General features: G+C 36.7%; 1 protein-coding gene across 4 annotated transcripts in view; it reads left to right on the top strand.

Annotated features, from left to right (window-relative positions):
* UBR1 (ubiquitin protein ligase E3 component n-recognin 1) overlaps nt 1-22,403 on the top strand; it is a 78,067-nt gene extending 55,664 nt beyond the window's left edge. For all 4 annotated transcript variants that reach the window (XM_042790787.1, XM_042790785.1, XM_042790786.1 and 1 more), the window contains exons 33-47: nt 222-319; nt 983-1,076; nt 2,386-2,534; nt 4,843-4,898; nt 5,234-5,330; nt 6,273-6,340; nt 7,250-7,400; nt 8,224-8,311; nt 9,954-10,087; nt 13,024-13,132; nt 14,971-15,027; nt 15,532-15,609; nt 16,257-16,427; nt 16,629-16,730; nt 17,214-22,403. In XM_042790787.1, coding sequence (XP_042646721.1) covers nt 222-319; nt 983-1,076; nt 2,386-2,534; nt 4,843-4,898; nt 5,234-5,330; nt 6,273-6,340; nt 7,250-7,400; nt 8,224-8,311; nt 9,954-10,087; nt 13,024-13,132; nt 14,971-15,027; nt 15,532-15,609; nt 16,257-16,427; nt 16,629-16,730; nt 17,214-17,355 — 1,594 coding nt within the window. In that variant the 3' untranslated portion in view covers nt 17,356-22,403. The remainder of the gene's footprint in view (nt 1-221; nt 320-982; nt 1,077-2,385; nt 2,535-4,842; nt 4,899-5,233; nt 5,331-6,272; nt 6,341-7,249; nt 7,401-8,223; nt 8,312-9,953; nt 10,088-13,023; nt 13,133-14,970; nt 15,028-15,531; nt 15,610-16,256; nt 16,428-16,628; nt 16,731-17,213) is intronic.
* Nucleotides 22,404-22,725: the final 322 nt, after the last annotated feature.

Here is a 22,725-nt window from a genome sequence, read left to right as displayed (position 1 = left end):
TGGATGGGCTGTTTTTTGGAGTGACATGAAATGAGAAAGTACCTAGATCTAGTGTTTAGCCTAACACTTCATTTTGTACTGTTTGCTCAGAATTTACAAAGCCAGCAGAACTGTGCATGTACTGAGTTAATGTGTTTTGATCCAAATGTGTGCTCTGTTTTTAAAGATAAGGTGATTCTTTGAGTGTTACAGTAAAACCTGCTTTCCATTTCTGTTTTCAGTGAGGATGCAGAGGCAGTAGCTCAGATTCTGTCCCTGGCTAGGTGGCTGGAGATTATCATAGTCAGAATATCAGGCTACAGTGTGAAAAATGCTAAAGGTTTGTTATCTTAATTTTGGAGCTATTCTGTGGGATATCTAATATGCCAGCACATGTTTTAACTAATATGAACAGAAAACTTTAAATAAAGAATACATTTTGCTATCAATCCAGACAGTATCAAATAAAGCTGGGGATATAGTCATGGCCATTTCTGAGCTGATTTCTTGATTTTATAGTGCCCTCACGAATTTTCTGATTTCTGTTACATTCTTTCCATTTTCCCTGTAGAAGAAAATTACATACACTTGGACAGGGTAGCCGTCAACTAACACTCAGAGTTAATGACACTTATGTGTTGACTGTGATGTATTAAAAAAAGAGAAAAATTAAATTAAATGGGCCAAAATAGAAGCATGTATGAGTGTTTAGAAAACAGGTGGTACAGAGAATCAACATATTCCTTGCACTCTTATAATGCAGGAAAGTTCTTTTTCCTCACCAGCAAAGCACTACTTCTAATCCTTATGTTTCTGGGAATAGAAGAAAATGGTACTTAAGAAAAAGGGTTAGAAGACATTCTGGCTGGTGAGGTCTGTTTACAAATATTTTCAAACCAGTTTAAAATAAAAAGAAATCTCACTTCTGTTAGCCTACTGTAAAACTGTAACAACTTCTTTGTTTGTTAATGTGGATTTTTTTTTTTTTTTTTTCTTCTGGAAGGAGAGAAACAAAATCTTCTAGCTTTTGCCAACAAGGGAATGGGGAACTCTGCTTTGGAATTCCATTCCATCCTTAGTTTTGGAGTTCAGTCCTCGTAAGTGTTACTGGAAGTGCTCTCTGCATTATGTTAATTCTCCCTAAAATAACCTGAGTATACTTCAGGATTTGTATGGAAGGAAAAGCATATGATTTGTTTGGTCTGAGTATGGGCTTGTTTATACTTTTCCTTAAGCGTTCACTGAATGTCAGATCTATACAGAGCTAGATGGACCTCTTGGCCAAATCCAGTCTGGTAGTTCTTACATTCCTGGTACAAAGCTTGGAGCCTGGAATCTTCTAATACACAATTCAAGTGATTTGGGTCACTTCCTGTGCCTCTAGGCAAGTTATTTAATGTCTATCTGCCTTAGTTATCCTGCTATATGTCTGTTTCAGGGATAGATTTCACTTGGTTTTGGATGCAATAATGCAATATAGGTTACTCAAAGAAACAGGGCGGTGTTGTCTGTTTTGGTTCCAGTGGGCAAAAGCACTCAGCTGTTAAAATGGAATGAACAGATACTTTTCACGTGTACTCAGCTGTCTTCTCTTTAGATCACACTATAAATACTGTACTTATGACTAACATCTTAGTTATGCAAAGTACTTCTCTGTATCTCCTGTTTGTAAAAATGCCATCAGAAAGTTTGATCAAAGTCTTTCTTGCTAAGTGATCTCCGTGGGAAAGATTCTATAGTTTGCACTTAAACAATGTGGTGTTTAGGAGCCTGGCTAAAGCCCAGATTTCAGGGTACAATTGTTTTGGCTATAGAGATTCGGAGAATTAATATGAATATCATGTGCTGCTGTTAAGAAGTTCTGTGTATAACTTTTAAAAAATAGAAGCCATTAAAGCTGCATATTTTTGCCTAGGCACTTTTCTGCATGTAACTGCATTTACATAAACTAACCTGATGTCAATTGAAAGGAGCTTAAATGCTAAAAATGTGGTTTAAAACACATTTGAAATGTCTGTCTTTCCATTTTTAGTGCTTTATGAGATGGGATGTATTTTCACCCCAACACTTAAAATGACACTCGTTTTCTTGCATTTCTTTTTTTTCATTGTATTTTACTTCGATTTAAACGTTTGCATCTTTTGAATGTAGATTATAATACAATATACAGAAATACAGACTCCTTCCAGCCTGGCAGCTCTTAATCTTTCAATTTGTAGAACCTGTTGTGTCAAGGTACTTGTTTACTAATGGAAACTAGTAAATTTTTTTCTCCTCTCTACAAAGTGCCTTTGTATTCAAGAATTCTTTCATAAATAACTTAGACTTTGTTAGTGATTGATTGACTGCTAAATAAAAAACACTATTAAGAATTCAGACTGAAATTATCTTGGCTTGCTTTTGCAGAGCCAAGTACTCAAGCAGTATCAAGGAGATGCTTATTCTCTTTGCCACCACCATTTATAGAGTTGGACTAAAAGTTGCTCCAAATGAAGCTGATCACCGGATTCCTATGATGACCTGGAGCACATGTGCTTTTACCATCCAGTGTATAGGTAAAGCATAATTTGGGTTTATTCTTCTTATGAATTGAAAATCTTATCGTTGTTTAATTGTATAATTTTATACAATCTGATTGCATAAATAATAATAGTTCTACATAAATAGGAGCAGTATGTGATAGAATAAAATATATGTACATATTATATATAATTACATACATAAATAATAGAATGATAATCTGCAATCCAATACAAATAACAGGATGTTTTTGTTAGATGATAGTTTATAAAATAAGGTGTGGAATGCCAACGTGGATGTGTTTTATCTGAGAGAGCAGGGAGTGATCATGTTCCATGTTATTAATTCTAACATTGTGTTCAAATAATACCTTCAGGCTGCCAGAGATCACTGACCTGGAGGCATCTCCTACAGAGCTAAATATCAAACAGCTATGAAACAGTACTTCCTCTCTCATAATTTCTTTGTCTCTATTCTCAAAGAATTCTCATGGAATTTATGGAAGTAATATGGTCTTTTGTATTCTGAAGTTGCTAAGGAGATACCTGGTAAAAACCAACTAAATAAAAAAGAACAAACAAAATCCCCCAAACATTCTCTGGCATGAATCTCTCTTTGAAGGCAAAATAATTGCCATAAAACTGATTGCATTTTTGGGGATAATTACCTGTTAACAGTCAGTCTCATTTCACTTCTGTACTACATACATAAAGAAGTTTTTGTAATAAAAATGAAGCTGTAGATAAACCTGTAGTGGCTTCCAGACAGGGAGAGAGGCAAGAAGTAAGTCTGAAATGAATGCTGAAGGAATTGAGGATATAATTGTACATCTCCATAAATATAATTTGTCAGGTATGCCATTTTTCTTGATGAAGCTGTTGAGGTAAAAGTGTAGTCTACCTTAAATCTATAGTGGACTCGACCAAGCTGGGGTATCAAGAGTTCAGAAGGATTTTAGGAGAATTGTGAGTTACCTGTTAAATTAGGAATAGTCATGAAAACTGTGTTGGATTTTATCAGAGTTTTCAAATGGACGAGGAGAGGACTGCAAGCCACTCGGTTCTATTAACATTAATGTACTTAATGCTGTGCAGATTGTTTTCATTTAATATTTTAAAAAAGACCTTGGTGGCTGTCAAGGATGACTTTGCCATCAAGTGTGTAAATGCAATAACTGTTACCACAGATGAGATATCAAAGGCATATGTCAGAAGCAGAAAATTCATATGCCTTACCAGGCTGAGATTATAAAACCAGAGGGACCACTGCAACTGTCTGACCTATCTTAGACCGTGCCACTTCCTTGGATTCCTTTTTGTTCACAAACAGCCCAGGCTTCCATGAAATTGTAAAGCAAAACTGCCTACACAGCTTCTAGTATGCTAGTTTTGAATCTAGTCATATGGTTCATTATTAAAACCATTTAACAGGCCTGTAGCCAAGCTGCCTAGAAAAGGAGCCATGGCTACCTGTATTGGTGGAGTCTCTAGAGGATGTTCAAAGCATCATTTACCAAAGGGATGTGAATTGCTTCTACTGCCTAAAGCCAGACACTTAAAAAAATACAAATCTGATTTTTCCCATGTTTCCTCAGCAGTTCCACATGTTGTATGTTAAACTGATGTATGGAACTAGTGAGGTAAAACGCTTTCATTTGCTGCTAGAGGTGGTTTAAAAAAACAACCAACCAAAACAAAACCAAAAACCCCCAACAAAAACGACAAGAAGAATTCCAAGATATTGACGTGTACTGATTCATGTCTGAAGAGTGACTAAAGCACAAGAACATTTGAATTCATACCTTTTTACTCAATTGAATTAATTTGGTTTCATATTTTTATTGGCTTATTTATTCTCTATTATCCCTCCAGAATCAATGAACTAAGGGAGGAAAGCTGAATTGTATTCCAGCTTGGGAGTTTGGTTTTCAAAACATTCTTGTTAAACTAGTCAAATGGAGTAGTGCAAATCTGAGGGGAAGATGGCTGTATAGCATCCCTGTAAACATTGAGCATTGTATAAGGGTAACTGAAAATACAACTAAGTATATAGAATGTCTTATCATCATTCATGTGAAACAGTGTTCCTTGAAATCCCAAGTTAGCAAGACCTGAAAACCAAATGTTTTTAAAAAGCTTGTTACAGCCATTTATATGGGAAACATTTAGTACCATTTAAGAGAATTCTCTTGAAAAATTTATCTTATCAAAACAAAGTTGAGCTTTAAAAAGAATTACATATACTAAGGATAAAATAATCTTGGACTAAGTGTATTCTAACAGAAATGTTATGCTAGTTCCTGTAGAACAAAGCAACTTAATTTTCTCTGTGTTTAATTTTAAGAAAACCTCTTGGAAACAGAGGGCAAGCCTTTATTTGGATCTCTGCAAAATAGACAGGTATGGTCGAGTAAGATATGAGATACATTTTAAACAAAAAAGTTTATATATATATACATATATGTATAAAAAAAATACACACACATATATAAAAAACTTACTGTTGAAACTGCCAACATAAAGATCATTATCTGTTGAAGGATAACTCTCAAAATGTTTAAATTGACAACAAAGAGCATTTTGGAAGAGTAATTTTTCTACTTACACACGGAAGTTTATATTACATTCACTTATAAATGTGTTTTATGTTTGTAGAAGTAGATATGTTTTTAGAGCTTTATTTCACTATTATATCTTTCCTTTTTCTTATCCAACCATTTTCTCTTGCGCTCTAGCACAGTGGCCTTAAAGCATTAGTGCAGTTTGCAGCTGCTCAGAGAACAACATCACCACAGGTCCTGATTCAGAAACATCTGATTCGTCTTCTAGGAGGTATTATAATCCTTTTCTTTAATATCTTTTGTGTGCAGAAGTTTCTGTTGCAAAATGGCACACACATTAATACAGCATAGACGCAAAGATTAGAGTACTGACAACAGTGCTAACTTCAATTTCTCTAATGTTGCCTGAAATCATGGAGTATTGCTTGAATTTAAGGAATCAACAATGCTGTTAACCCAGCCTTGTATCACTGAAATCCCCCCAAAATCCTCTATCCCAGATTACCTAGGCCTGGAGATACTCACATCTGGAATATTTACAGATGGTTAACAATCTATTTCTGGCAGTGTTAAAAATTACTCAAATTTTGTGCTAAACAGGTGGATAAAGCCACAGAACAGGTATTCCTCTCTCTTAATTGTGAGACTTCATGTTTTTAGTACTTTCAAAAGGCTGCTTGCAGTCTAGTTTAAGATATTTTAGTCTCGGGGAGAGATAGTTTAAGACACATAGATATCCTCCATGTTTCTTACTGATTTAGGTTATCATGGTGGCCTTTGTGAATCCTACTCTGACTTGCCTTCTGTTCGATAGGATTCTTAGGTGTGGTACAGGCTTTTGTAATTGGGGTAGGTTGTGAGGCATCTAGTGTTGCAGTGCCTAAGTACATTTATGGACTTCACCCTTAACACTGTGTGTACTTTATTAGGGCTGGAGAAATAAATCACAGATCTTTATCTCATTATTTTGAAGATGTCATTAAAACTGTGAGCTGGTTCGCCATGTAGAAATAGTTAAACATTGTCATAATCAATTAAATAGGTATTAAGCAGTTAATTAAATAGATTGATACTTCTTAGTTCAGAGACTTGGACAGTTTTTTGGTGAAAACACAGAAATGATAGAGGCCCTAAAATCTGCTTCTGATATTGCAGTTCAACCCAAAGGAAGAAAATACATATCAAATGCATAATGGATATCTTTATTTTGTAGTTCTTCTACCAAACTTTAAAGTGGAGGACACTCCATCCCTCTTAGAAGTAGATATGTTCCACATTTTGGTAAGCAAGTTCATTTTATTCTTCATATTAATACTTTTTTTTTTGTTAGCATGGATTTCTGTGTGCTTTACCCTGTCGATAGTCCTTCATTATTTGTTCACTTGCATGAGTCAAATGATTATACATGAGCACCTCAAACAAGCAAATGATTACATATGGTTGCTATGCACAAGTGTTTAGTTTTAGTTCTCCTTGTCTTCTAGCTTTCAAGCCATTGCTGTCCTATGCTTATTGAATTTCATGCTTGCAATCTCAGTCATCTTTTTACTACTTCCATTGCTATCAAACCTCCAAAAAAAATTGAGACACGCACCCACTCAGATTGTTTCCCTCACTTTCCCTTTGTCTCAGTAGGCCTCTTGTACCTTCTCATTCCTTCACTTTCACTCTCATTACCTTCTTTACTCTTCTTAGCCTCTTCTTTCTGTTCTTAATACAAATCTGTGTTACAGGTTCTTCTACTGTTAAAAAGACCCCACAAAGCCACACAACAAAAAACAAACGACAGAAAACCAAACACGCCAAAATAAAACCTGTTTTGCCCTGGTTGCCTGTCTAACTAATCCTTGGTCTTGCTTCTCACTTTTTTCAGTGTGCTTTGTCTTCCATCAAAACCCAGAAATTAAGCTTTCTAGGAATTGGACGAGCTTTCTTGCTGTATCTCTAAACTGGCAATTACAATGGAACTATATACGAGTTTCCTACATGCTAGAGGGGCACAAATGGTTAATATTTTCCAATGAGTTTTTGCTACACATTGTGAACTAAAGCTAGCAAGATAAATGAACACATTTAAATTGACTACAGAAATTACATATAAATGTATAGTGAGATTATAATCTCTATTACCCATGTAGCTATTACCAAATTTCTGTTACTTTAATATTTGCTCCTTCCCTTTCACTGTAGGTGGGAGTTGTGTTATCCTTTCCATCTTTGTACTGGGAGGATGCTGTAGACTTGCAACCTTCATCAATTAGTTCAGCCTATAACCACCTCTACCTCTTCCATCTGACAACACTGGCACATATAACACAAATCGTCATCTCTTCAGCAACAGGTAGAGGTGTATTTGGGTTGGATTATTATTTTTACCAATTTCTTAAAAATAATGGATGAACACCATTAGTGTTTTGCAGGTATAAACTTTCTCATAATAAATGACACTACTAGGTAGTAATAACTGTTTTCTGTTAAAAAATCAGTATCACTGCATCATTTTCAGAGCATTTTACTACATCACTTCTATTGTGCTTAGCCTAAGAAAACAAAATAGTTATTGATATATCAGTACTTGCTCAAGTCAGTCATTCCACAGTGGTGACTTTCCCTTCTTCATGCCTCGTAGGAGAAGCAAAGCTCTGCCCAGCAGCAATACTGTGAGCTGTACAGTGATAGTTAGTAGGGATTTGGGAAATAAACTTCTCTTTACCCCTCAACCTAGTAAATACCCAGAACCAAACTACGGAATCCTATAAACTGCTAGAAGAGATTTTCACTTTTCTCTGTATTTCGTAGTACTGTTAAAAACTGTCAGTAACCTACAGGCTTCCTAGCTACTACTTTCCTTTTTCTTCAGCATGATGGGAATATAAAAAAAAAAAAAAATCCTGTAGCTTAATCTGTATAGTACAAGAACTTCAAAAGTTCAAGGGAAGGAAGCAGTTTTTACACGAGGATGGGCAATGATGCAGTAATTCTGATTCTTCTTTATAGCATGTGGTTTTAGGAGAACATTTGTTAGGTTTAAAAACAGCAAATAGAAAAGAATTAAGCAAAATAAAGTGAAAATATTTCTGTAATACAATTAAAAAAAAAGAGCTCAGTATATGTAAAAAAAGAGAAGTGTGCATTTACAGTGGGACTCATCTTTTTGTGTGCAGAATCCCTTACTGCTCAAACATCTGACAACAGTGAGGAGGCACGGTCTGCACAGTCTTTCTGTAGAGAGGTTTGTCAGTACACCAGTGGGTAAGTAGCAGTTCAGTTAGTGTTGCATTTTCCTAGAAAGATGGCAGTCCGCAGGGTTTGACCTGAACAACACAAAAAACAGGAAAAAAAATATCCATTTTGTGTGGGGAGTTAGTACAATGCCTTGTGCCTTCTTCCCATACTCCTGAACACTGAAGAAAAAGAAACTGGTGTAAGGAACACTTTTGGTCAAAATGGCTACTTCTGTGGACAACAGAGTGAATTCTTACTCTAAGGATGAAAGAAGACCTATATCCATTCTGGAGAGAAATACAACCAGTAACTACAGTAGTTATTTTTTTCTTTGCCTTGTTTGGTTGGTTGTTTTTTTTTTTTTTTAGATCTCTCAATTATAGATGGAAGCCAAAAAGAAGGAAATGGTTCTATTATAAAAGGGGTATTTGTTTGAGCCTTAGTGCCCATTTTTTCAGAGTTTTTTGATAGGTATAGCTACAGACTCTTTACTATTTTAGTATCTTTGTGTGAAATAAACTAGAAAATATGGATGCATGCTCTGAAAATTCTGCTTTGTTTTATCTTCACCAAGACTAGTTGCAAAATTATGTTTCTCAAGGATTGACAATTCTACCCACTTGTCTAAAAGATTTATGTCTGGATTTCTAAATATTGAAAATATGGTATTTAAATAATAGGACTAATTTTTCTGAGGCATTAACTTAGAATCGTAGGTGCTGTGCATTTTGGACAATCAAGTCACTATACCGAGATGCCTAGGTACAGAATTAAATGCCAAAGTTTAGGCAATCCAGTTCTGAAACTTTTAGTGTTTTAATTTCTGTGTATTTATTGTTCTCGTCTAACTCTGACCTATATGTGCTTAAACAGCACAATCTGCATAATAAATTTGTGGTGGTCTATGATGTTATAATACAGTTTTATTCCTGCTCCTCAGCAGGTCCTGGTCAACAATTTAATTAGGTTTAAAATTTTTAGAGAACAGGAACACTGTAAGTAACTTAAATTTACTATGAAATACGGACTAAATGCTCATACCACACAAACTACAAGAATAATTACTGAGATGAGTATCATTCCAGTATTTTTTGTAAAAAATGTGATTTTAAACAATTTGAGTGTTACTCTTGTGACTTCTATAATAAGTATGAGGTATTAATTTTTTAATTCTGTTGGTTTTGTTGTTCCTGAAGAGTATTTGTGTGTGTTGGTGAGTTTTTTTTCTCATTTTTAGAATTGCATTAAAAGCACAAACTGAATGAAAAACTTCCACCATTTAAAAAAATGGCTGGCTTTCAGTAACACAAAAGTGTAATGATCAATTGTTGATTGTTTGTCAATGTGTGATGCTGTATTGCACAGTTTATCAAGTTATCTTGAGTTACACAGAGACGGACAGTTGTGTATTTGTTGTTTATTTTTTTATAATTCTGAAAAATATGATAATTTGAAGGCTTAATGTAAATGTTGTACATAAACTCAGGATTCATTCCTTAGGCAAAGGGGAAGTTGGGAGTTGGGTGCTGGTGTCTGCATTTCACAGAATTTGGGGTACATCAGTGTTCCTTCTACACAGCTGCCATTCTGTCAATGATAGGCAAAATGTGAAAGTTAGAAGGATTTGCACTGTGAATTACTGGAGCTATTTCTCATTTGTGTATTACAGTTGCTTTAGTCAGGATATTCCAGGCTGGCTTGTGTGGGATTGTGTTAAAAAAGGCATCATGCCTTACCTTCGTTGTGCTGCTTTATTTTTTCATTATTTGCTGGGAGTTTCTCCACCTGAGGAACTACTACAAGGTAAATATGAGAAAGTGAAAGTATCTATATTTTGACTTTGTTTACTGTTTTCTTGGAAGAATGGAATTTTTAAATGTTCAAACTAACTTAACAATAGTTAAGTTTTGAAAAGAAATAGTTAAGACTGGAAAAGAACAGGAAATACTAATTTGTATAGGAAGGGACAGGCATGAGAAGATGAGTTGCCTTGACCTTCTTTGCATGGAAAAGTACTTCTGAGTATGTGCAAATATGTGAATTATTAATGATGTACTGATAGTAAGTATTCTGGATACAAGATTTTGTGATTTAAGGATAATTCTAGGGGCATAGATTATATCACCTGAGAAATAGCCTGGAGTATATTTAAACCATAGAACCATAGAATGGTTTGAATTTGAAGGGACCTTTAAGATCATCCAGTCCCACCCCCCTGCCCCGGGCAGGGCCCCCTTCCCCCAGTCCAGGGTGCTCCCAGCCCCGTCCAACCTGGCCTTGAACCCTTCCAGGGAGGGGGCAGCCACAGCTGCTCTGGGCACCCTGGGCCAGCGCCTCACCACCCTCACAGGGAAGGATTCCTTCCTTATATCTAATTTAAATCTGCCCTCTTTCAGTTTAAAACTGTTAGCCCCTCATCCTATCCCCACACCGCTGATAAAGAGTCACTCCCCACCTTTCCTGTCCCCCCTTTAAGCCCTGGGAGGCCACTCTAAGGTCTCCCTGGAGCCTTCTCTTCTCCAGGCTGAACAACCCCAACTCTCTCAGCCTGGCCTCATAAAGGAGTTCCCTATCATCTTCATGGGTCTCCTCTGGACCTGCTCAGAAGGTCCATGTCTTTCTTACACTAGACATGAAGAGCTCGAGACAGCACTGCAGGTGGGGTCTCACGAAAGCAGAGTAGAGAGGGAGAATCCCCTCCCTTGACCTGCTGGCCACACTTCACTTTTGAACACGGTTGGCTTTCTGGGCTGCGAGTGCACATTGCTGGCTCGCAGTCAGTTTTCCATCCACTAAGTCCTTCTCCGCAGGGCTGCTCTCAGTCCACTCATCACCCAGCCTGTATTTGTGCTTGGGATTGCCCCGACCCATGTGCAGGACCTGGCACTTGGCCTTGTTGAACTCCATGAGGTTTGCACAGGCCCACCTCTCCAGCCTGTCCAGGTCCCTATGGATGGCATCCCTGCCCTCCAGTGTGTCACTGCCCCACACAGCTTGGTGTCATCAGCAAACTGGCTGAGGGTGCACTTGATCCCACTGCCCACGTCACCAACAAAGATGTTAAACAGCACCAGTCCCAGTACCAATCCCTGGTGAACACCACTCTTCACTGGTCTCTGCTTAGACAGAGCTGTTGACCACAACTCTTTGAGTCTGACCATCCAGCCAATTTCTTATCCACCAAGTGGTCCATCCATCAAATCTATGTCTCTCCAATTTAGAAACAAGGATGTCGTGTGGGACTGTGTCAAATGCTTTGCACAAGTCCAGGCAGATGACATCAGTCACTCTTCCCTTATCCACCAATGCTGTAACCCTGTTGTAGAAGGCCACCAGATTTGACAGGCACGATTTGCCTTTAGTGAAGCCATGCTGGCTGTCACAAATCACCTCCTTATTTTCCGTATGCCCCAGCATAGCTACCAGGAAGATCCACTCTGTGACCTTGCCCAGCACAAGAGGTGAGACTGACTGGCCTGTAGTCCCTCGGGTCTTTCTTTTTTCCCCTTTTTAAAAATGGGGGTTATGTTTCCCCTTTTCCAGTCAGCGGGAAGGAACTCCACTGGACTGCCATGACTTCTCAAATATGATGGACAGTGGCTTAGCCATTTCATCCACCAGTGGCCTCAGGACCCTCAGATGCATCTCATCAGGTCCCATGAACCTTCAGGTTCCTTAGGTGGTCTCAAACCTGATCTTCTCCTACAGTTGGTGGCTCTTCATTCTCCCAGTCCCTGCCTTTGCCTTCTGCCCCTTGGATGACATGGCTGGAGGCCTTGCCAGTGAAGACTGAGGCAAAAAATACATTGAGTACCTCAGCCTTCTCCATGTACTGGGTAACCAGGTCAAAACCAAACAAACACAAACCCAAACCTTTTTATGCTGTTGCTAATGTTGGTATGTGCTAAAGACAGAGGGATTCAGCAAAACAGAGCCAAGTGGAAATAAAGCACATTATAAAACTTAAACATCTTCCTTAAAGGATCCTAATGCATTACAGATACTAAACCCAAAAATAAATTTTTTGTCTTCAGTCAAAATGCAGTGAAACACAGAATCATCAACTATTTGGAAAGGAGAACCAAAATTGCTATAAACAACTGAGACAAAGTATAACATTTTAGTTCACTGTTTATATAAATCAATTTAAGTTTGAATTTGATGAGGATACACAAGTCAAGATCTCTGCACTTTGGGATACTGTCCTTACCATTAGTCTGTAACTTTGATTCTATAGGGAGGAGTCTTCCTGGTGAATCAGCAATGCAATTTTCTGTAGCAGAGCCAATAAATGACCACCCAGCAGACTAATAAATTAGCCCAACTTTATGTAAGTTGTTAGTATTGACTTGATCATAGCAAAATTTAATATCACTGCAGGCCAAAAGGGTACTGAAAAGCTAAATTGTGTTAAGTACAGAAATCTGCTGCACTAATGTGTTACATATTATGCAGTGAAATGGAATTTAAGCCAAGAATTCTGTTATTACAGTGACTTAAAAATTACTTAAAAATATCTGTCAGATTTGTTAAAGCAGATCCTCAGCTAATGCAAATTATTATAGCTCTGGTCAAGTTAGTGGAATTATATCCAATTGTACTAGGTAGGAGCTATGCTGAAGCTGTAGGGTACATAATATCCAGTGGAAAAGGGATCAGGAGATTTCTAGGTTTGAGTGAATTATTCAGCAGCTCTGAAGCATTTCAACAGTTGCTCGTGTTTTCTTTTTCTTTTGCAGTTTCTGAAGAAGGTCAATTCAAGGCACTTTGTGGTTACCTCTCTTTACCTTCTAATTTGTTCCTGCTCTTCCAGGAATATTGGGATACAGTAAATCCACTGCTTCAAAGGTACGAATTGGAAATGGACAGGCCATGTTTTTCTGTTGTGATGGCCCTATGGGAATTCTGGATCAAATTTGTTAATAAATGATTGAGCTCAAATTTATACTGGAGTTCTAAACATTTGTTTGATGTGCGCAGGTATACTGAATCTCTTAAAGCTCTTCGAAAACATAAAACATTCTGTGTTTTATGGTAATTCAAAAATTGAACCAATTATAGTTCAAGGGACTAGTGCTTGCAGACCTGCATGAACTCGTATGTGCAGAAAGCAGTTGTCCTAAACCTTTGCTTGCATGGTATGCCACTTATGTTCATTGTCCTATTTTTAATCTGTCTACAGCAAAAGTGCCGATGGAGAGAATATGGAAAATTATGTAGCTGGCAGGTTGAGGCTTTGTAGTATTTCTTCCCTGGATTTACAAAATAGACTGATGAATGTTCAAGTTAGTGTAATGGTTAAAAGGTACAATTTGACTATTACGTACATTGCAATCTAGAAGCAAAGAAACAATCGGTAAAATTCTCCATTCAAAACCACAAGTTAAAAATCAAGAGACAGCCCCAACCCCAACTCTGAGAATAATCCTGCTATATTGTGTTGGAGAATGTCTTCATGTATTTAATTGTGACCATCTGAGCACCTGGTTGCATTAATTATTATTCCTGGTTCTTGGCAGAATTCTCTGACTTACACTAGCTTTTCTGGTTTTGCTTTGTTTGTTGGTTTTGCTTTGTTGTTTTTTTGGTTTTGTTTTTTTTTTTTTAACTTCTGTTTTGTTGTCTAGGTTCCTTCAATTTAGGGACATTTTGAGTTGTTGACTCCAACCTAATGTCCATATAACTGACCTAAACAATTCCCCATATATAATTTTACTATAATTAATTGCATTATTATATATAATCACTTACTAATTAATCACATTTTCACAAGTAAATTATTAAATAAGTTTGTCTTATATGTTCTTATATGTTTGCTCAAAGATGTAATGGCACTTATAAGAGAACATAGAGGATAGGTGGTTGTGAACATTAGAAAATGATCACTAGTGGCAAAGCCAACAAATGCATCACAGTGCTCCCTCTCACAGAGGTTTCAAGTAGGAGGCTACATATTTAATGTAATAGTAACAGTTGTCAAATCATTGTGCACATTCCCATATGTTTTTTGAAATAACCTTATTTCAGAAGACTAAATTTGATGATTGTTGAGAGATGTGTTAAATGAAGGTTGCTAGATCGACCATCTGCTACAGTTCTCTCTCCCTTCTCCTTTTTGTAGAAATAACTTAAAAGATCTCTTGGACACACTAGTTCCTCTGTTTAGTAACTTGCCAATATCTACCCTTGTTTTGGTGGACACATTTGGCTATTCTAAGCAAGCATGCAACATGCAATAAACCATTCTAAATTAACCATTGGGTGATGATTATTACGTAAAAGCAATGAATATTTTCCTAGTAGAATGTATGATTTTCTTACACTGTGGCTTTCAGCAGATATATTCCAAAAGGAGCTGTGCGTTGTAGCCCACTTTGAGAACTTGAATAAGTCTGGAGACTGCTTGCATTTTTAAACTCTGTGTTAACTCTGTGTTTTCATGTGTGTGTTGATAATTTTAAGCATTGTTGTTTTTCACATAGGTTTTTCTCTGGTATGCAAACTTAAATTATTTTCCTGAAGCAAAACTGTAAAGGACAGCTATTTCTCCTTGTGAAGTTTTAACTAGAACTATCAAATGCTTTATCTGTGCTCTGTGTTTGCTTATTGCTTACTACTGTAGTTCAGTGATCTTAAATGTGTATTATTATCCAACACTGTCATCTGCAAATTACTGTCTGAAATAGGTGGTGTGCTGACCCGGTGGTGTTAAGTTGTTTGAAGGGCAAAAGCATTGCAGTAAGGTAAGCTTGGTTTTGTTGTTACTGTTGTGTTTTATTCTTATTGTTGTTGTTTTCTTCTTTGGACTTAAAACTGTTGAAAGAATTAAGTGCTTGTGTGGGCAAATTAGAGTGCTTGTATTTTCTTCCTTCTGCTTTACTACCAAAAGTACATTTCTCTGGTTGTGTATTATTCATCATGCAGTGACTCTTCATTGAGAATGTACAACATGGTTAGACAAGTTATCTAGCTTGCTCTACGTGTAAAAAGAAGCTAAGTGAAATGTGAAATGTCTTCATACACGTATGTTACATATGAAATTTAAGTTCATCACCTTTGCTGAAATATAGAAATGCTGAAGCTCCCATGTGGAGCCTCTGACTTGGGCTTCTGGGCCTGAAGAACTGCACTAGAACTGGAGAAGTTTGCAGAAAGCACTGAAAGCTTAGGAGGAATTTATAGCCATCCATTCTGTTCTTTGCTGTGATCTTTATTATTCTCATAATAGTTCTTTTTCACTTACCCAGGTATCCTAGGAAAAGGAATAGTTTAATAGAGCTTCCCGAAGACTATAGCTGCCTTCTGAACCAAGCCTCTCAGTTTAGGTAAGATGTGACATATTTAGTTGTCTTTCTAGATGTTTTGTCACTTTTGGATTCTTGTAGTTACTGTAATGGGTATTAAAACTACATACAGAAATTATTTTGCAGAAGTGAAGGCAATGTTATGGCTATACTGGCCAAAAGTAGTTCATTTTAAATCTGAAACACCACATCTTACTAAATTAAGTCACATGTGTTTGATAGGATAGCACATAAAATTATTATAGCTTAATCTGTTGGTCGTTTTTCACCAGTGCAATGTGCATTTGGTTGGCCATAAGCCTGAAAATTATTTTTACATTGGACACAAGAAGCCCAAAAGGTTGGCACAGTGTTATGCCAGGAAGAGTGAATCATAGGATAATTCAGGTTAGAAGGGACTTCAGCAGATCATCTAGTCCAACCCCTGCTGTAGGCAGATATCTCGCAGATAAAATATTGCAATCAGTGTAAAAACATAGCCAAAGGAAACAGATATGTGAAATATGATTCACATGAAGTAACTATGTCTTAGGTTTCTGTTTGTTTGTGTGTTGGGTTTTTTTGGTTTGAGTTTTTTTTGGTTGTTTTTTTAATGAACATTATCAACAGTTAACATTTCTTTTAAAGTTTTAATTCCTACGGTAACATTCTGGTTACACTTTTTCTAGATGCCCGCGGTCTTCTGATGATGAACAAAAACATCCAGTACTGTGTTTATTCTGTGGGGCTATGTTGTGTTCCCAGAATACTTGCTGTCAGGAGCTGGTGAATGGGGAGGAGTTAGGAGCCTGTACTTCTCATGCTCTTCAGTGTGGAGCTGGAGTCTGTATGTTTCTCAAGTAAGTAGTTAGCCAGAATTTAATGTGTTAAAGAGTAAAGGGAAATATTTGAAGGTCAAAATTCACAACATTGTTAAAGCACTTGATTCTTTTTGTCTGAGATAAAGAAACATTGCTTTGACCTAAAATATGGCTCACCAAAAAGTTAAGAACCTGCTGGCAATTGTCTTGTATTTTAAATGTAGCTATTTTTTCCTTAAGAATCCGGGAATGCAAAGTTGTCCTCATTGAAGGTAAAACCAGGGGCTGCTTATATCCTGCCCCCTACTTGGATGAATATGGAGAAACAGATCCAGGTCTGAAGTAAGTAGATGTTTGACTGACTTTCTTTATACATTTCCATTTTGGTGTATCTTTCTTTCTTATACCCATTAGACCACGTGCTAGCGTGTACAGCACTGTAATACGTATCTTGTCCTGGTGAACTTGTTTAACTTCAAATTCCTGATAGCAGTTTCCAGTAATGAATGAGTCATTCATAATGGAAAACCACACTTTTTTTGGCACTGTTAAACTTTCTTACTTTTCTCAAGAATACTTCGTATCCTTTTCATTAGAAACACCCTACGATTGCCATTGCTGAAATGTCATCTTGTGACAAGCCATGACTGCCATTTCCAAGTAGAATTTTTTTCATTTCCAGTAGACCTGTTGGAATTCATGTTTGTACAAGTATTTAATATTTTCCGGCTATCATGAAGAGTGTTAATGCTAGACTATTAATGGAACAGTTTGTCAGTTGCTATTCTGATATGCTTATTGGGTATTCTTTTTTCTTCTATGAAGAAGAGGCAATCCCCTGCACTTATGTCGGGAGCGTTACCGGAAGCTGCATCTGCTGTGGCAGCAACACTGCATCATAGAGGAGATTGCCAGAAGCCAAGAAACTAATCAGATCTTCTTTGGATTCAACTGGCAACTGCTCTGAGTCTCTTGGTTTTTAGTGAAAACTCATACCTTTGGCAGTGCTTTGAAAAAGGAAAGGGGGGTGGCAGTTGATAATCTACTCTCAAGTGGATTTTGTAGTTCAGACACAATTGATGGATTCTCTAGGTTGGATGTATTACGGATACATTGAAACAAAATCTCACATCATATGTTTTGCTCTTTTCCCCTGCCCATGACCATATTATATAATTATTACTGAGCATTCAGGTCCAGAAATATTCCCACTTTTTTGAGAAGTTGTAGTTGTTTCACATGTTTTGACGAGGACAGCTTCCCAAATGCTGTGCTTCAGGGCACATACTATATTTCTCTCTCTTCCATGCCTTGAGAATATACCTGAATGGTGTTGATGGAAAAGCCTCCTTTACTTCCTTTCTGGGTTCTTTTCCCAAGCTTAGTGAAGCTTTTAAATAGGTCAAGATCAGTGGCATAATATTGGAGTGGAAGTGGTGCTAGGCCTTTAGGAATCTGTAGCAACAGGTACACGAAACATTAAGTTGTACAGAAAAAGCCTGTGTTCAGCTATATCCTGGGGTTTAATGAAGAGTTTTCAATACTGAGCTCTTTAAAGAAGTGTGGGATAGAAAGTGCATGGGGGAATGACCATCTTGCTTGTTGCATCAAAAAAAATGAAGTCTGCGCTTTTTGCATTGCCAGAACTGCACTTTATCTAATGATTTTGTCCTATTAATGTTGTATATCCTAAGAGGTCTAGGGCTATACCATTTGGCTAATTTGTGGTTAGTTTTACTACTTCTACAGTTTGTCTTCTGAGGTTTTCCCCAAGAACTAAATGTAAAAATACTGTTAGGTAGTTATAGTGTAGCTCTGCAAATTATACAAGAGCCAGAGACTTCAAAGTAGACAACCTTCAAAGCTACCACTGGACTAAAATAAAAGCCCAAAAGCAGCAAGCTGTAGAATCAGAAATAACTTTGTCCATATCTGAGGAATTTTCTACTATCATCCTCTGTCGCTGTTTGGAGCCCTGCCTGCATAAATGAAATTGTGTGTTTTGGGGGCGTGTTTAGTGGATCAGTGCCAGTTAGAGCAGAAAAGGGAAAAAAGGGTGGCTGAGTCTGTCTCTTTGACCTTCAGTAGTTAATAGCCCATTGTGATTGAACTCTCTCTCAATGATACATGATTGTGCTTCAGTTCTAAATGTTTGTTGTTCTGTTTTCAGAATTTCAACCATAATACACATGAGAGAATTTGTAATGTGATGGGTAGAAATGCTCTCGCAGGAAATCCAATTTCTTTGTGAAAGTTTGAAGTTGTCAGTACTCTAAATTTCCCTACCCATTTGCTATTTGGACTATTTTGTGTCATTTTAATATGGCCTGCAAGGGGAGGTTTTTAAATTAATGTCTGAGAGGGTGTTTTTGCATGATTTCTTTTCGTTTTATGGTTGGTTGGTTGTTTTTCCCTACTGACTGTATGAGAGATAGTAGAATCACAAATAATGATTTAGATTTAAGTATCATTGTTCTCCTAGTTTTTAAAGTTTTTAGAGTACGTATGAGTGCACTGAACAGCACCATAACTCATTTAAAAATGGAATACCATTGAATTCAGATATTGTTCTGATTTCAAATACTTTTTTATAACTTTCACTATAATCCTTCTGCTGATATAAATAGTTGGATTTGGTATATTTTTCAGGTATTCTGTTTCTTGCAATCAAGACCATTCTCCATATTTTGATTCTTTCATATTTTAAACCTGAATATGAAACTCTTTTAAAGACAAACATTAATTCTGTTAGTCTTCTCAAAAATGTATTTGAAATGTGTACTGAATTTACAAGAACAGTTGTCATGAAAACTTGCATGCACTGGCGATTTCTAAGGTCATCAAAACACTTCTTACCAACAAAAATATTGGATTAAGACTAGCAAATGTATGCCTCATTGATACCAAAACTGTATTTGCTTACTGTTTCCCTCTGGTATTTATCTATTCATTTATCAGAAACTTTCAGTTACCTTGCATTTCACTGATACAAGAATTCCGTTATCATTTTATTTTATTTTCTGTCTGAACTGTAGTGTATAAGGACAGGAGCTGGTTTGAGCCAGGTGAGCTCATGTTTAAAGCTCTAGAAATCTCTTTGTAGCTGAAGAAGTGGGAGTGGAAAGTTGCATCTTTCTGTATGTTTACACATACTAATTTAGCAAACGGGCTCCCATATCATTCACCGACTAGTGTGGTCATCTTTCATTTCATAAATTACTATGCAGTTTTGTTCACTGTGAGTATAATCTGTATTTAGTGATTGCAGGATGCTTATGCCACTGATTTCTGTTCCATCCAAGCTGACAGAAGAAGTTATTTGATAATGCACATATTGGTATCTTTAATTGCAAAAATGTAAATTTGAAACTTGTATAATGTTCTTGTGCTTTTGAAATAAAATATCTTGTATATGTATATTTAAAAAAAGAAATAAAGTAACTTCTCATAGATTATTCAATTTTTATTTGGAGGCACTTTGAAACTGAAACCAGTTAATTTTACAAGAGCATTATAGCAGCGTCTGTCAGTATGGAAAAAGGGGGAAGTGTTAGTAAATGGTTGGTAAACAATGGCAGTTATCCCTGTAGTCCATGTCATCATTGTACCAGTCAGTAATGGTGGCACACTTATTTAAAGAAATACTCCATGTGAAACTTGTCCTAGTATTTTACAGATGCAAATTCCTGCAGTGTCTACCTCAATTTGTAAAAGAAGTCTTAGTACAGAATTTAATATTTAGATGTCATTAAGCTGATGAGTGATTTTGGTTTTGTAGCTTCTCAAAGAATGGGCTGTACTATCTGTCAGGGACTTAACCTCTAGAAAAGGAAAGTTTGTGGTGTTGGTCTAATGTGCTGTGATACGTATTTAAAAAAAAAAAAAAAAAGGTGTTTTATTACAGAGCTAAGCAAACAGCCAAGAAGTCTTTTACATGGAAATGGCCAGTACTTAGTGCCCTTTTTTATGTTACAGGCTGCTGGCTGTCATCACTTTCTCATTGCTTTCTTGTAGCTGTGGGTACCATTAAGCTTACAGAATTTGGGTATTAATGGTGTTGCTCTGTATGCTTATTCTTTTAAGAACCAATTCCTGAAAAGATAAAAGGTAATGGTACATAGATTAAAGTCTACTAGCAAAAATGTTCTGAAGAACATTAGAAGAAGCAGCCCATTCATTAGGGGAGGGGAAAAAAAAAAAAGAGAATAAGAGGGAAAAACCCACAGCACCATTTCTTGCGTAGTAAGAATTTCAGGGTGCCATGTACAAATGTACAAAATTATATAGAGGAGGATCTTGGCCATCATATGCTTTGCTTTATGGATGAAATCCACTTCATATTCTAGACAATATCCTTGAATAATCTCTATTGTAAACTAGTCAGATTTGTGTTACATCATCTGAGCTTTTAGATTCTTTTAACCTAATACTTGAAAAGATCTTCAAAGTTCTTTCTACAAAAATGAAAGTTGTTTAATTTCTCTGGCAGAATCTCTTTCATTTGTTTTTATCTGTGTTTTGCAGGTAGGCTAAATTTGGGGTTTGATACAGAAAACAAATGGGTAACTCTGAAAATCCACTCCTTTGCAAGTCTCTCAAATCCAGTTATGTCTAATCTCAGCTACATTTCTCTAAAGTTGCATTCAGTAGGGTCGAAAGGGTACATGAAAGAGAAGCTGTGTAAAGGAAATGTGTATTGAAGGAGAGCAAGCTGAAATTCAATTATAGACATTATTTCATGTAATGGTAAGAGGAGACCAGGTATAAAGTTGAACATGAAACATTAAAACTTGACCTGAGTTTTCTTATAACTTCTGTGTGGCTATTGTTCATGAGGTCAATGTCAAAAAAAGGAGGATAGTTTGTGTCTTCAAGTTACAGGTTGTCAAACAATTTAGAATCCATCAGACTTCATTTTAGGAAGTTTCTAGGCTTCATGCTGGAGTGAGTGAGCCTCAACAAAATGTTGTGAAGCGGGTAGTGGAGACTGTGGGCTTCATGATCATTTCAAGTCCTTGCTATATTTGTGAGGATCAGAGGAAGCCTGAGGAATAATCTACTCTAGATGGTAAAAAGCCTCCAGTGTTCTTTCATGCGGTTTTTCTTCCTGTGAATCATGCCAACCTTTACTAAAAGTGGGAAAAGCAATGTATCTCAATCTTGTGGTACTGCAAATGATCTAGCAACATTTATTTTCCCAATTCAGACTTTTACAGAACTTCATTGAGCGATTGGAGCTACATACTCCAGGCAGTCTGCCTCAGTTAATTGGCATGTAGGAGCATCATCCATGTAAGTGATGGTGTCCTCATAAATAAAGACTCCACCTGTGTTCTGTGAGCTTTACACCTTTGTGATTCTTTGCCAAACTACGGAGTATGCATGCAGAGCCAGAAGTGCTCCCATAGTGGGAAACTGATACAAAGCACATGTGTAGGAAATTATTTGTAAGATTTTAAATACCGTGAGTCTTGTGTCGGAGAGAACTGTATGATTGTATACAATTTAAAAAAACAAACAAACAAAAGTTTGCAGAAGGGAGGTTTCTAGCTTCTAAGGAAATGTTCTGTGTTCAATTTTTAATATAAATGAAACTAAATGTGCTGTATTAGTATATTTCTTATTTTTTCATTATCGTCAATATAGAGCAACTGTTTCAATATTAATGAGAAAGATTTAAAGAAAGAGCATCGTAATTGCAATTTCTACAGGAACTGTCATAGTGCCTTCATCGGAAACTGAACAAGAAAGTGTTTCAGGTTTTTCTATGAAGAACTTCATGTAGAAGATAGTTTTGTGCATAGGTGAGTTCCTTACTCCGGAAGTTGCTGTTGCACAAATGTATTGTTATTAATTCTGACTGGATTAAGCATTAATAACATGTAGGATAAGGAGCATCCCCCAAATCGTATTTATTTCTGTATCTGAGCAGATGCTCTGGCTTAAAGGCTTGGCTTGCTAATGCCATCTTTGTCTTTATAAATTACGAAGAATTAAAGATGGAGTCTGCTGCTACCTGAGTTTGTTTCCTTGATCCCATGGCTGTAATGTTAAATGCTCCTGGAAACCCAAACTATTGCAACACCTGCTGTAAAGCAAACTTTGCACGTGTATAGGGTGCACTTCCAGTCTGAGGAAACTAATACATACAAAGCAAAGAAGAAAACATTTAAAAAATATAAATTCTATCCTGCTTACTGTGAAATGAGTTGTCATCTTTTTGTAATGTATCTATATCAGTGGGGGCTCTGAAAGCCTGTGCGGGATACAAGTGAGCAATCTAATGACTAAGTAATTGCTGGTAATAGCCATGACGAGGACCGTCCCTGTGAAATGT

This window comes from Tyto alba, unplaced genomic scaffold (genome assembly GCF_018691265.1).
Source record: "Tyto alba isolate M040663 unplaced genomic scaffold, T.alba_DEE_v4.0 Super-Scaffold_18, whole genome shotgun sequence".
Lineage (NCBI taxonomy): Eukaryota > Metazoa > Chordata > Aves > Strigiformes > Tytonidae > Tyto > Tyto alba.
This window is presented reverse-complemented; position numbering and strand designations above follow the sequence as displayed.